Source organism: Emiliania huxleyi (assembly GCF_000372725.1).
Source record: "Emiliania huxleyi CCMP1516 chromosome Unknown EMIHUscaffold_167, whole genome shotgun sequence".
Lineage (NCBI taxonomy): Eukaryota > Haptophyta > Isochrysidales > Noelaerhabdaceae > Emiliania > Emiliania huxleyi.
This window is the reverse complement of record NW_005200911.1, coordinates 182,349-196,115: the sequence shown is the minus strand read 5'-3', so window position 1 is coordinate 196,115 and position 13,767 is coordinate 182,349. Positions and strand designations below refer to the sequence as shown.

General features: G+C 63.7%; 3 protein-coding genes across 3 annotated transcripts; 1 reads left to right on the top strand and 2 right to left on the bottom strand.

Moving 5' to 3' along the window:
* Positions 1-2,092: 2,092 nt before the first annotated feature.
* On the bottom strand, positions 2,093-3,627 carry EMIHUDRAFT_230834 (hypothetical protein; the record flags this gene model as incomplete). Its single annotated transcript, XM_005784863.1, has 2 exons — positions 2,093-2,150; positions 2,240-3,627. The coding sequence occupies 2 exons, from the start codon at positions 3,625-3,627 to the stop codon at positions 2,093-2,095; spliced, it is 1,446 nt and encodes a 481-aa protein (XP_005784920.1).
* A 738-nt stretch (positions 3,628-4,365) lies between these two features.
* Positions 4,366-5,714, bottom strand: EMIHUDRAFT_112338 (hypothetical protein; the record flags this gene model as incomplete). The annotated part of the gene is made up of 2 exons (XM_005784862.1): positions 4,366-5,185; positions 5,296-5,714. The coding sequence occupies 2 exons, from the start codon at positions 5,712-5,714 to the stop codon at positions 4,366-4,368; spliced, it is 1,239 nt and encodes a 412-aa protein (XP_005784919.1).
* Positions 5,715-9,360: 3,646 nt separating this feature from the next.
* On the top strand, positions 9,361-10,584 carry EMIHUDRAFT_230832 (hypothetical protein; the record flags this gene model as incomplete). Its single annotated transcript, XM_005784861.1, has 2 exons — positions 9,361-9,489; positions 9,652-10,584. The coding sequence occupies 2 exons, from the start codon at positions 9,361-9,363 to the stop codon at positions 10,582-10,584; spliced, it is 1,062 nt and encodes a 353-aa protein (XP_005784918.1).
* Positions 10,585-13,767: the final 3,183 nt, after the last annotated feature.

Here is a 13,767-nt window from a genome sequence, read left to right as displayed (position 1 = left end):
TGCTTGATGCCGAACTTCTCGTTGATCGTCTTGACCAGCGGCGCGAGGCCGTTGGTGGTGCACGAGGCGCAGGAGACGACCGCCATCGACTTGGAGTCGTAGTCGTCCTGGTTGACACCGACGACGAGGGTGGGCGTCTCGGCGTCCTTGGCGGGCGCGGAGATGATCACCTTCTTGGCGCCGCCCTCGATGTGCTTCATGCAGTCGGGCGTCGTCGTGAAGGCGCCGGTGGACTCGCAGACGTACTCGACGCCGGTGTCCTTCCACGGGATCTCCGTGGGGTCGCGCGTCGCGGAGAGCGTGACGGGCAGGCCGTTGATGGAGAGGCCACCCTCAATGATCTCGCAGGTGCCCGGGAAGCGGCCGTGGACCGTGTCGTGCTCGAGCAGGTACTTCATGTACTCGGGCGACATGGGCGAGTTGATGTGCTTGAGCACGAACGACTCGCGGTCCATGGCGATGCGCACGACCTGGCGGCCGATGCGGCCGAAGCCGTTGACGCCCAGCTTGATCGGGGCGTCGGGGTTGGCCGACATGCGGACCGGGCCAGCGAGCGAGAGCGAGGAGGTAGCGAGCGAGAGGGCCATGTTGGAATCTGGAGATTGTGGCCTAGGGAGGTTCCCTAGTGAGAATATTTCGGAGGCCTAAAAGAATTCAATCCCTGCGGACGAGGCAAAAATAAATCACACGCGCAGGGGTCGCACTTCTAGCGAGGCCCACAGAGTGGGAGACTCCTATCACCGCCACTGCCACCCACGTGTCAGTCTGCCTGTGGTAGAAGAGACTGCCGGTGAGACGTCGGAGGAAGGTCGCTAGTCGAGAGAGATCGCCAGTGGATAGGGAGTCCACCGTGCTGCGAGCCTGTCGCTGTCCCTTGTCAGGAGCAGGAGAACTAGGAGAGCGCAACCAGTAGGAGGCCCGCGCTTGCCCCCGTGCCGCCGGGTGCAACCTGTCCTATACGAGAGATGGGATTCCTGTCGTGAGGGTGAACCCCCTGCCCAGCCCCCCTCCGTGTCGCGATGCGCTCCCCGCTCCCGTTCCCCTGTGTCCCTGATCGTCCTACAAGATCCTGCTTGTGCAGGTGGGGACCCTGTCCTTCTCCCACCCCTCGTTTGGCGTGTCCGTTGTATTTATTTATTTATTTATTATAAAAACGTCGTGCCATCCCTCCCTTGGGTTGTCTGTTTTCTTTCTTTCTTTTTCAAAACAATCCACCGCAAAAAATAAAGGAAGCTCTCTGGATGTCCCGGGCTTTTTTTGTTTTTACTTCTTCCTCGAGAGCAGGGCTGACGAGCCCAGCGTGTTTGGCCGCATCGGGCCTGCTGACCTTCGCGAGATCACCCGGGGCGCTGTGCCCCAACCTCCAGTTGCCTCTTCCGCCGAGGAGCTCCGCACAGCGCTTCATCGCCTCTCGCCACTGTGTCGCAGGAGGTGAGGCACGAATACCCTCACGAGCACCAACAGCCTGACCTGTATCGAGAGGCTTCACCTATTATTCTCCCTTCCCCACCCCAGAGTGACAGCTAGTCCATCGTATTCACATATCTCTATATTCCCATACCCCGTGTGGTGGCACGTCTTGCCACTTAGATCACCAATATTAGCACTTTGGGCGCCGAATAGGCGCCCAAATATTGGCACGTAATAGTCTCTGACTGCTTCTCGTGGGGCCGCCGCGCCGCGAGACAGTCGACCTCTCTACTGTTGTGACACCACAACGCGGCGCAGCTAGCGTCTTTCCCCCCACCGGTGTGACACCACACCTTCGTACTTTGAATACTCTCTACAAATATGTCTTCCTCGGCTGAGGAGGCCCGTGGCACTGCGGGCAATCTATCTCCCGCGACCAAACCGCAGGACCGCGTACGACTCAACATACACGTGCTGGACACCGATGACTCGGGTTCAGATGACCATCTCTCGAGCGAGAGACGAGGGACGCCTCACGAGACTACAGAGGGCCGAGACCGGGGCGATACCACCCGGTCAGACCACCCTGATCACCTCCACACCACGTTGGAGCATACCGAGCCCAAGGACGACACCGATGCGCTGGACAAGCCATCGTCGCCTGGCTCCGCCGAGGACAGGGCTACGCCAGCTGGAATGCCTTCTGCCAGGCTGCCGGCGAGCCCTCCTCCGGCGGAAGCCTCACTGGACCCGAAAGGGTTTGACTTGAACGTGGCAGCGATCAAGCCATCCGCAGTGGACTCGCCTCATGGTTTGAGCACCACGCAACCATCTTTTGACGCCCGAACGGGCATCGAAGGCGCGCTGCTCGGCTGCTTCTGCGTTGCGCGCGCTCTGCTCCTCTGCAGCACTAGCTTCGAGCCCCCCGCTCTCTTGGCCCAGAAGCAGGCGCGCGATGTTGTCGATGAGCGCCTCGCGGCTGGTCCACGGCTGCACTGAGTGCCCGTCCTGCCAGCGGTCGATCTCGCGCCTGAGGCTCTTCTGGTCGTCCTTGAGCGCGGACGGCATCTTGTCGATGATCGCGTGCCACGTGTCGATCGGGCCAGTGAAAAGGCCAGGTACGGACTCGAACTGCTTGATGAGACGCAGGCCGTTCTCCCGCGACTTGGCCAGGTCCATGCCCATCGTGAAGAAGACCGCGTTCTTGAACTCCTTTTTGGCGATCTTGGCCTCGGCACTCCCGTGGGTGATCTGGTAGAGTTTCGCGATCTGCTCCATGAGGTAGACACCGTCGTACAGCAGGCGAGGGTCGCCCTCATACCGCTGGCGGAACGCGGCGACATGAGCGGAGTCGCCGTCGAGGCAGGTGTCGATGAACTTGGCGATGTACGCGTTCGCCTCGCCGAGCTCCGTGTCACCCTGCATCGCTGCGCCGATGGTGTACGTCGTGTGCCCGAGCGCCTCGCGTATCTTCGGATGCTTCCGCGACAAGTCGCGATGGAATCTGGAGAGCAGCGCGGGTAGCGCGTCGCGACGCAGCCCAGCGACGTGCTTGAGGGCGGCAACCTCAGGCGTCGACGCGTCCTTGACCTTTGAGATGGGCTCGGGTGCGTTGGCTGGGGCGGTCGGCGCAGGGGGCATGGACCCGCCCGGCACTGCGCTTGACGGTGCTGGCTGGCAGTAACTCCCTGCGGCTGGCGGCGCTGCCATGTGGCATCCGGGTATCCACGCTGGCGCGGCCCAAGCGGCTTGCGGTACTGCATTAGGCAGGGTCCAGGCTGCTTGCGGGGCCAGCCCGGTTGGGCCCCCGCCGTTGGGCATCGCAAAGCTTGGGTAGCAGGGCGCGTGAGCAGCGCCTCCGCAGGCGTGGTACGCGTTGCCAGGCGGCAGGATGCCAGGCGGCAGGAACCCTGGGTACCCTGGTGGCATGCCCAGTCCAGGCAGGTGGGCCATCTGTGGCGTCGGGGGCTGCTGCCGCCACAGTGCATCGTGCGTTGTTGCTTGCCGTGCTGCTGCTGGCGTGCTGCCAAACCCGGTGCCGCAGGAGGCGCTGCTGCCCTGGCGTGCCGGCAGAATGCCCAGCGGAGGCTGCTGCGCAAAGGTGGGCATCCAATACTGCTGCTGCGCCACCATACCTGGGATGGCACAGGAGCCCAGGTTGTATTGCGGCAAAGGCTGGCCACAGCCATACGCTGTGGCTGCTGCGGGCTGCGGCATCGCTCCGACTGGGGCGATGCCCGGGATAAGGGGATTTCCCTGGTGTTGTGCTGCTCGCTCAGGCACCGCCCACTGACCATGTTGGTCGACGGTGGGTGTATGCTGTTGAGCGTGCGGCTGCGCTGGATCGTTTGTAGCTGAGCTACCATGCACAAGACCCGCACCCGCTCCCAGTCCCACTCCGGCGTGGGGAGTGCCAGGCGGGGCGGCGAGCGGAGATGGAGAGGGCGGTGCTTCGCTGTTGCGCGAGAGCGGTGAGAGCCAGTCTCCGAGGTCGTCTTGCTCCATAGGATTCGAACAATACGAAGGAACCCAACACACACGAAACGAAGGGACACACGGACTAATTGATATACGAAACTAATCGGCGGTTATTATTAGCAACGGAGCGCGTGAATGGGCTACCCGTAGTGGGGTAGGCGCATGTACGAAAAGATTAGGAGCAGCAGGGACCCGAGGGACAATGTGGAAGACGGCTACTCCCCATCGCGGGAGGACGACCCCCCCCCCCCGGCGTTAAAGCCGTAAAGCCGTACGGTACTCAGTTGGTACGGGCCGTAGTCGCCGACCCGCACTCCACACTCACAAAGAACCCTGCACACAAAGATCGCACGCGCACGGGCGGGGACCTGTTCCTTTTTTTATTTAGTTATTCACTAGGCTCAAACCTCTAGCTACATGTAAAAGCTGGTGCGGGGCTCTCGCGACCCTGTGGAGCTGTCCCACAGGGTGGCTTCGTCACAGCTCCTGCTTGACGGTGCCCTCCTCGCCGGGTGGCCCGTCCGCGCCCCGCAGCAGCGCGTCCCTCGCCCTCCGCACCGCGGCGAGCCCCTCCTCCAGCTCGGGCGTGGCGGGCGCGATGCAGTGCGCCATGCCGAGGTACGACAGCGCAAGCTCGTGCCGCTGCAGCGGCGACGGCTGCGCCGCGTCCGAGAGCGCCGCCACGCCGTCCGCCATGAAGGCCTCGGCGTAGGCGTGCGCCTCGCCCGACGCGCGGTACGAGGAGCAAAACGCGCCGCGAGCCGCGTCGGGTGCGCCGAGCGCCTCGAGGAACTCGCCGTGCAGGAGGTGCACCTTTGGCTCCGTCGCGAGCCCTCCCCCGGGCGAGAGGAGCGCCGCATACGCCTCCGCAGTCTCCGCCCAGTACGCGGCTCGCTCGAGGGGCGCGTCCGGCCTGGCCGCCACTTCCGCCCCCGCCGCCGCCACTTCCGCCTCCGCCGCCGCCACTCCCGCCTCCGCCGCCGCCGCCGCCTCCTCGCCCCGCCCCTGCCGCAGCGCGACGACGAGCGTGCGTCTCCTCCCGCCCGACACCCGCGCCACCGCGTGCGGCAGCGACGCCGCGTAGAGGTAGAGGTCGCCCTGCTGCGGGCGGAGCGTCTGCGCGCCGAGCCGCAGCTCGCCTGTTGCAGGAAGGTTCCAGGAACGGTCTTGGAAAGGTCTAGGAAAGGTCTGCGCGCCGAGCCGCAGCTCGCCGCCAGAGTAGTCTCCGCCGGCAGAGAGCATCACGTTGACGTTGAAGGTGCGGCGAGTGCCGTCGCGCGGCTTCGTGTCGACGTGCCTGCAGAGGCGAGGCGCGTGTGTGCGTCGTGGGGCACGGGCCCCGGGTGGTCGCGAGGCGGGCGGAGGACGCGAGGCGCGCGGGTTGAGGCGCGAGGCGGGCGGACGCACCAGTCGAAGCGCGAGTGCCTCTCGTCAAACTCGTGCATCAGACTAAACTCGACCAGCGAGCCGAGCCTCTGCGCCGTGCTCGACCGCTCGCCCCCACCCCCGTGCCCGCCCAGCACTCGCGTCGCCATCGCCGGCGACAGGTGCGCCGCGACCCGCTCGTACACCCAGTCGAGCGCGCCGGCCGCCTGCAGCCTGCCGCCCTCGTCGAAGCGGTTGAGCCGTGCGACGCCGTAGTCGTCCGCCATCCTCGGCAGGTTGGGTATGCTGCGCTCGTCGACCTCGAGAGAGGCGCCCTCGGTGAAGATGCGCGCGATGCTGCTGCACTCGGCGGCAGTGAAGGCGGCAGGGAAGTAGAGCACTGGAGCCGGCTCGTCTGAGCGGCCGGTAGCGGTGGCCGCCGCTGGCAGGAGTAGCAGCATATACACCACGTATTCGGGTTGCTCGCGGTTGTCGGTGTCGCCCAGTGGTCGCCCGAGCGGTGGACACAAAAATTGGATTCTTTCATAACATCCAAGGCTCAGCACTAGGGGGTTGTACACGCTCTGAGGCCTCAGACCCCCCTCTGAGGAGGGGTCGGACCCCTGGCTTGGCAGCACAGAGGGTTTGACTCTGACTCTGTGCCGCCTCTGTGGCCTCTCTTGGCTGATTTTGGCCTCAGAGGGTCCCCGGCCGAGGGTCTGTCTTGGCGCGGCACAGAGGGCGTTGACCTCAGAGGGTAGCCCCCTCTCGGCAGACAGAGGCGAGAGCCCCGGGCGGAGGCCGGAGCGCCTAGCCCTCCACGAACGGCGCTGACCAGGGAGGGCGGGGAGGGGGCGGAAGCAGCGAGCATGACTTAGGCGCTACTCTACGCTTCGAGCGCCCGGCACCACACACGCTTGCTGCTGCTGCAGGCTCGCCCACAGCGCCCGCGCCGACCCCTGCGCGACAGCTTCGCGCGGCCAGCGGCGCCGCCGACCCGTCAACTTGAGTGAGGATGTGCTTGGAGCGGCCGCCCGAGGAGGAGGTAGTGATCTCCACATCCGTCCCCTGCTCCAGCTTGGCCATGAGGCGCCGCGGCGTCCTAGTGAACTCGAACTTGAGGTATCCGAAACCAATGGAAGCTGGGCCTGCTGGGGATAATCTCTCTCTGCTTGGTGGGGGATCACGACAGACTTGAAATACCGCTGAAAACTCCCTCTGAGGAGCGGCCTCGCGGGGCTTGCCTTGGCGTCTCAGAGGGTCCCCGTAGCCTCAGAGGCTGCGCCGAGAGAGGCTGGCTTGGCGGCACAGGCCTTCAGAGGGTCGGCCCAGGCACCCTCTGAGCCGCTCGTGGATGGCCTCTCTTGGCACAGAGGGTACCCTCTGAGACGAGCAGATCTGGGCCCCCTTGCCTCAGACCCCCCCCCCCTCTGTGACAACCCCCTAGTGGCTAAGCTCAAAAGATTTTTGAAAACTGCCGATGTAGATACCACCTGGGTCAAAACGAAGAACGACGAGAGTGGGACGACCGCGAGGTGGCATGAAGGTTGCAGCGAGAATCGGCGAGGGACTGCGAACGAAGAGAGATAGCTGATAGATAGGAAGAGGCGGACGCCCAAGGGTGGGCGACGGCTAGCGCATCACACCCCTCTCCTTAAAATCCCTGTGTGTGTGGTGGCGGCGTGCCGTCCTCCCATCCCTCCCTTGGGTTGTCTGTTTCTTTCTTTCTTTTCCTGGGTCAACACTCCTGCGCGTGCCAATTGGGGCAAGAAGAGGCAAACGGCCAACGGCTTCACACACGCACACAAAACAACTCTCTCTCTCACACACAAACACACACACACGGCTTCTTACGCTCGGCCACAGTGGAGGGTGCCCGTGCCGCCTAGTTCCGCGGACGGCCCCTCCAGCCTCCACCCTTCATGTACGCATCATGTAATCCCCACAGACGCTGTCGTGGGATCGCTTAAAGAAAGAAAGAAAACAGGCTGCGCCAGGGTGGGAGGAGGACAGGGTCCCCACCTGCTTGTCATCATGTGAGAGAGTGCGTTATATTCTTGTTTTGTCCGCTTTGGAGCACTTGGAGTGCAGTCGGTAACCTCACATCCAGGGCCGGGGAGCTCAGAAGCGCACCCAGCGGGCCGGATGATCGGCATCGGGTTACGGGCTAGAGAGCCCTAGCCCCGGGGGTGCGCGGTCGCAGGGCCATAACACGGGTCTCCGAGGGATAGCTCCGCGCTCCGGGTTTCCCCTAGCAGCAGAACGCACCCTCTACTCAGAGCTAGTAATACGAGAATACTCTCCGAGGGTTAGCCCCGCGTACCAGGTTTCCCCTTAACTGCAGCACGCCCCCTCTACTCGGAGCTAGTGATACGGCAATACGTACCGCCCCCACGCAGTACCTGTACTACTCGACGATAATACAAGAATACGCAGCTTGGAAGTTGCAGACGCCTATAAAGAAAAAACAGCACGCTAAATTTCGGCGGCTAAAAAGCAAAGGACGGGCGCTTTTGATCGGCAAAGCAAAGTTGGAGTAACGGCGACCGCGTCGCCACAATGCCAGTCGCCTGTCGAGCAGCCTTGGCGGCGCGCATGCGCCGCAGGGTTGACCGACAGCCGCGCGCCTCGAGCCTCTCGCTCCACTCGCGGCACGACGCACCCCGCGCGCCGGTCAGCGCAACAGGAGTATTGCGACATGCTGCACAACGCCAAGGACAGCACTGAGAAGCTGGCGCCAGTCGCCCACCAGCATGTCTCAGCACCGGGTGAGGGAGCATGCTGCGCACGCTGATGCAGCACGAGGTCACCACCAATCAGGCCCTCACGCCACTGCACGGCCGCCCTCGAGCACCAGCAGCCGCGCTGCGCCATGCTCAAGCTCAGGAGGCCACCCTGCTTCTCGCAGCTTTGTGCAGCGCAGCGAGCGAGCAGCGCCGCACCAGGCAGACCCATGGCGTACTCAGCCAGCCGTGAGGCGGAGGCAGGCCGAGTGAGCGCGAGCCGCGCGGGAGGCCATGCCCCGCGCACCGGCGAGCGATGGCCTTCTGTCTGCCCGCCCAATGGGTGGCAGTTGCCTCTGCTGCTGTGGCATGCCTTACGGCTGCGACTGGCCGGCGCCTCGGCGCGTCACGCCTTCTCGCCCACCACCGTGGCCTCTTGATCCCTCTCGGCTTCTCGGATCGCATCCCGTCGTTGTCTCACCCTGTCTGCTGCCGGCACGAACCTCTCCGGGCTGCCTCGCGTCCTTTGTGGCAAGATCCGCGTCGGGGAAGGCCGATCCCTAGGTGCATCCCCGGCTCGGGGTGCGCTCGCCTGCTGTGGCGGCTGCCGCCCCCTCGCCGCCAATCCGTCTTCTCGCCTCCTCTTCTCACGGACCACAGGGGCTGCACAACAAAAGCACACAAACACTCCCTGTCCCTGCATGGCTTGGCGTAGGCGCGTCCTCATCCCCTCCTCCGCCTCTCCTTCCACCCGCTCCGAGATCCGTTCCAGGATGGCGCTAACCACCTCTTCAGCCACTCCCGTAGCCGCAGGTCCGTCTTCCGGCTTGACGTGGAACAGTGTGCGAAATTTACCGCCGCACCCATGACAGGCGGCTAGCGTGGGGAAGCGCTCCATCCCGAGCGACTCGAGAGGGATCCCCACCGCTTGCCAGTGGCGCGTCACTTGTATCGCCCGCTGCTTGGCCACCCGGGCCACCATCCTCAGGGCGCCTCCCTCCATCCCGAGCAGCGCACCCGCCATCTCCGCCTCCGCCATTCCCACTAGTCGCAGGAACCTATTTTCTTCTCAAGAACAAGGCTGTGAACCGGTCTCAATGCCCCACCCCCCTGCACGCGGGCCTTCTAAGCCCGCGGGTAGTCCCCCCCCATCCCCAGGGCCTCCAGGGCTCGCACCTCAACCTCTCACAGGCCAGCGCACAGCGCCATACGCGGTATTTTCTTCTCAATAACAAGGCTGTGAACACCGAGGGCTCGGCTTGCGGAGTAGGGCTGAGTGAGCACCGCAGCTGGGGACGCTCAATGACGTCGGGAGGTTAAGAGCCGGTGGTACGCTGCCCAATTCCCGGGACGCCGCCACTTTTTCTTCCTCCTACAACCGTAGATGAGGCTCTACGCCGCGCTCTGCACTGCGCTTTACTGCGCGTGCGTGGGCCTCCAGGGCGCGGGCGTCAATGTCGTCGGCCCGGCCGGGCCGTCGCTCGCGTCCAAGCTCCGCACGGATGTCTCTTCGGTCGGATCCATCCTCTCCGCTGAGGGCGCCGGCGCCGCCGCGGGCGCGCTGCTGATACCGCTGCTGCTCGGCCGGCTGCCCGGCCACATCGTGCTCTGCGTCCTCTCGGCCAGCATCGGCGTCTCACTCTTCGGCGTGTGGCTCTGCGGCAGCATCAGAGAGGTGACCATCCTCTACTTTGCGGTGGGCGGCCTCCTTGGCTCCTTTTCTGGCTGCGCCAACACATTGCTCGCGTGGCTGCACGCTGGCCGGAACCTCGGCCCGTGGGTCAACCTGGTAAACGCCTGCTTCGGGCTCGGGTCGGGCGGCGTGCCTCTGCTGTTTGTGGCGGCCGAGCGGCGCCTCGGCGATGGGCTGCGCGTCTTCCCCGCCCTAGGGCTCGCCGCGGCGGGTGTGGCCCTCTCGGCCGCCTGCCTGCCGAGCCCGCCCCGCCCCAAGGACGCCAAGGGTGGCGGAGGCGGAGGCGGAGGCGGCCGCGGCCGCACGTGGGTCGTGGTTGGCCCGCTGATGGTGGTGCTCGCGCTGGGCGTGGGGAGCGAGATTGCGTTTGGCGCGTGGTGCTACGAGTATGCCACCGCGCGGGTGGGCATGCCGCCGACGGAGGCAGCCTACCTGACCGCCGTCTACTGGAGCTCCTTCACGTGCGGCCGGCTGGGCGCTGTGCCGCTGGCGGCGGCGCTGCCTCCCGAGGGCCTGCTGCTGCCGAGCCTCGTCCTCGAGGTGGCCTCGGCCCTTCTCGTGCTCTGCGACCCCTCCTCGGAGAGAGTGCTCTGGGCCGCCACCGTCGGCGCCGGCGTCGGCGTCTGCGCGCTCTACTCGAACGTCATGTCGCTGCTGGCGGGCCACGGGCTCATGTCGGCGCCAATCGTGTCGGCGATGCAGTTCGCGTGCTCGCTGGGGCACATGACCCTGCCCAACCTCGTCGCGCTCGTCATGCGCCACACCAGCCTCGGCCACGAGTCCCTCTTCGTGGTCCTCGCCGCCGCGAACGCCGCCTGCCTCGTCCTGGTGGCCGCCGTCTCGCTGCACTTGCGGCGGCGCTACAAGAGCGCTCCGCCGGCGGCGCTCTTCGACGCGGGGGCGAAGCAGGTGTGAGCGCGTAGGGGATCGCCCACCTCGCTTTGTCCGAGAAGCGTGACGTGTGTGGCTCCTTGCAGGGTGGCAAGGGGCGCGCTCTATTTTGTGTGTCGTCGTTTTTAGTGCACCCGCGCAGCCCCAGTCGGGCTGCGTGGGTGGATTAGCTGTGAGAGTAGTCTTCGTCGTAACGCAGTGTGCCTAGACGATTCCGGGGAGAGGGCTTGATACATGATATGATGGCGTTGTATAATCGGATATATTCTCTCATGGAGCACATAGGTCCGCGGCGGTCCTGTCGCGCGTTTGGTTGTCTGCTGTCCTCGCGCGAGTCTCGTGAGTCGTGTGGGTCTGGACCGGTGGAATCGAATCGTTTTGGAAAAATCACAGAGTTTGGTGGCAAGCAGTTGTGTGGGGCTGTGGGCACAGCTTCTCCACAGCACCAAGATACATTGCAATAGGGTCCCTCTAGTGGAAACATGCAGAGCTGTTGTGGGCTCTGTTGCAGAGTTCACCCCTGCGCCCGCCTGCCCCAGTGCTGGCGATTTACTTGAGCACTTGAGCACTTGTATGATAGGGTCGATTCCGCATGGTACGGGACCCCTCGATCGTCTCGCCCACCCTCACTGGAGTGTTCATTGGGGGGGGTCATAACAAACACGGTACAGGATCGAGGTGCACGCTGCCGAAGCAGTGCCGTCCCCCCTCTCCCCGACGGCGATGGCGGTGTGACCGATCGAGCTACAAGAGGAGCTTGTTCAGCAGGAGATCCGGGATGGTCTGGGTGGCGCACTACCTCACTGGGCCTGAGACCGCCGAGACGCCTCCCATCACCGTCTCGGATTCAGTCTCGATCTGGTTAAGGTCATTCACGGGTGTCCGCGGCCCACTGTGCCCGCTGGTAGGACAGTGATCGCCGCAAACCCTGTGGTCAGCTCCATATGATCTCGGATATTTTTGTAGGCACCGTAACACCAAAAAACTACTATGTCTTCTCGAGTGAAAAGTAATCCGAGCAAGCACGCGGCCGCAGTGAATTAAAAGGGGCGGTTTTCGAGGGGGAATCTGGAGAATCTGGGAATCGGCTCACCACGGACCCCCACCTCCTCGAAAAACTTTTCACTCCAAGACATAGTACTTTTTTAAGGTGCTCTACAACCTAGGCACAAAAGATATGGCATTGCAGGCCATTTAGGGCCCCTTAGACGATCACTGAGTAGGTCGAAATCCCCACTGGGCCGGGAGCAACCTTAATTGTCAAAATTCCTGTTGTGCAAGAGGGGAGGGGGCTCTGACGGAGTGTGTGGCGGGAGAGGGCAGGGAATGGGCCGGGGGAGGGGGGGGGGGCTCAGCCGTGCAAAAAGCATTAATTAATAATAGTAATGAAGAAATATTGCTCGGCCGTTCACTGGTAAATGAGTGGTATTTACCACTTATTTGATTCTCTCCTAGGGAGTGGTATGGTATGAGCAGAGAGTGGTATGGTAAATTACGAAACTCTGTGGAATCATCAACTTTTCGGGATCTGAGCCGAGTGAGTCTGAGGCTGGTTTGCGGCCAAATTCAGCCAAATTGGCAAAATACCGGGTATTTTGCGGGTATGTAACTGTAGAGAGGCCGACGGACGGACGGAAAACACCCCCCTTTTATGCCTGACCCTGGGCATGGCCCCTCGGGGGGTGAGCTGGGCCGGCCGCCTCCGGGTCCGCAACTCGCACGGTGGGCTCGCGTCCGGGCGAGCATCCGAGGCCCGTGGTTGTCCTCTCGCTGGGCGCGACCGACATGGAGATCCACTGCACACAGATCTGTGCTTTTGGCGCCTATTGCTCGCTCTCTGTGCAATCGAAACGCCAGAGGCCGTGCTCGGAGAGTGTGTCGCAGTGCTGCTGCGTCAGTGGATTGAGCCGCGACGCAGGCTCCATCGGTGAGCTGCGGCGGCGCACCGGCCGCTCCATACATAGCTCTCCGGCGAGCCGTCGCAAACGCGTTTTCCGTCCGTTTCATCGAGTTTGCCCGAGTGGTAAAATGCAATCGAATCTGCCCGAGTGGTCAAGTAAAACTTTGCCTTTCGGGCAACTTTTGCCTTTCGTAAAAGTTGCCCGAGTGGTCTGTGGGAAAAAAACCAAAATCGAGACGGACTTCATGACCGGCCGGGCAATATGTCTTCCTTACTATTATTAATTGATGCTTTTTGCACGGCTGAGCCCCCCCCCCCCCCTCCCCCGCGCCCATTCCCTGCCCTCTCCCGCCTCACACTCCGTCAGAGCCCCCTCCCCTCTTGCACAACAGGAATTTTGACAATTAACCCCATGGACGGCCGAGCAATAGTTCTTCATTGCTATTATTAATTGATGCTCTTTGCACGGCTGAGCCCCCCCCCCCCCCAGCCCCCGCGCCCATTCCCTGCCCTCTCCCGCCACACACTCCGTCAGAGCCCTCTCCCCTCTTGCACAACAGGAAGTTTGACAATTAACCAGCCAACCCCTCTCCCGCTATCCCCTGCAGGTGCAGGGGAGAAACACAGTGAAAATTGATGGGCTTGCCCATCCCGGAGTGGTTCGATCCCACGCAAACCCGAGACGGTGACGGGTGTTGTCTCGATGATCTCAGGCCCAGTGAGGTAGTGCGTCAGACTATCCCGGATCCTGCTGAACAAGCTCCTCTTGTAGCTCGATCGGTCACACCGCCATCGCCGTCGGGGAGAGGGGGGACGACACTGCTTCGGCAGCGTGCACCTCGATCCTGTACCGTGTTTGCTATGACCCCCCCCAATGAACACACCAGTGAGGGAGGGCGAGACGATCGAGGGGTCCCGTACCATGCGGAACCGACCCTATCCAGTGCTCAAGTGCTCAAGAGGACTCGGTTTGGGGAGGGCGCGAGTGGGAGACTTTTCGGCGGTCGAAATGCGGCGGTTTGGATGCGTCTGGACGGACGGATCGTGCACGAGGTCGAGTACGACGGCTACCCGGATCGGCGGTGGTGGCACATGCTGGACGACGAGCGGTGGCGCGCCGTCCCAGAGCAGGCCGGCGCGGGCGCAGGCGGCGCTGCCGCAGACCACGGGGATGGGGATGCGGCGATGGACCGCGCGGACGGCGAGCATGGCACCCGTGCCGCGGGCGCCGCCGAGGCGGCCGAGGTGCGGCCGGCGCCGCCTCCTGTGCGCCGGGGTGTGCGGCGCAGCGCGCTGGCGGACGCCCT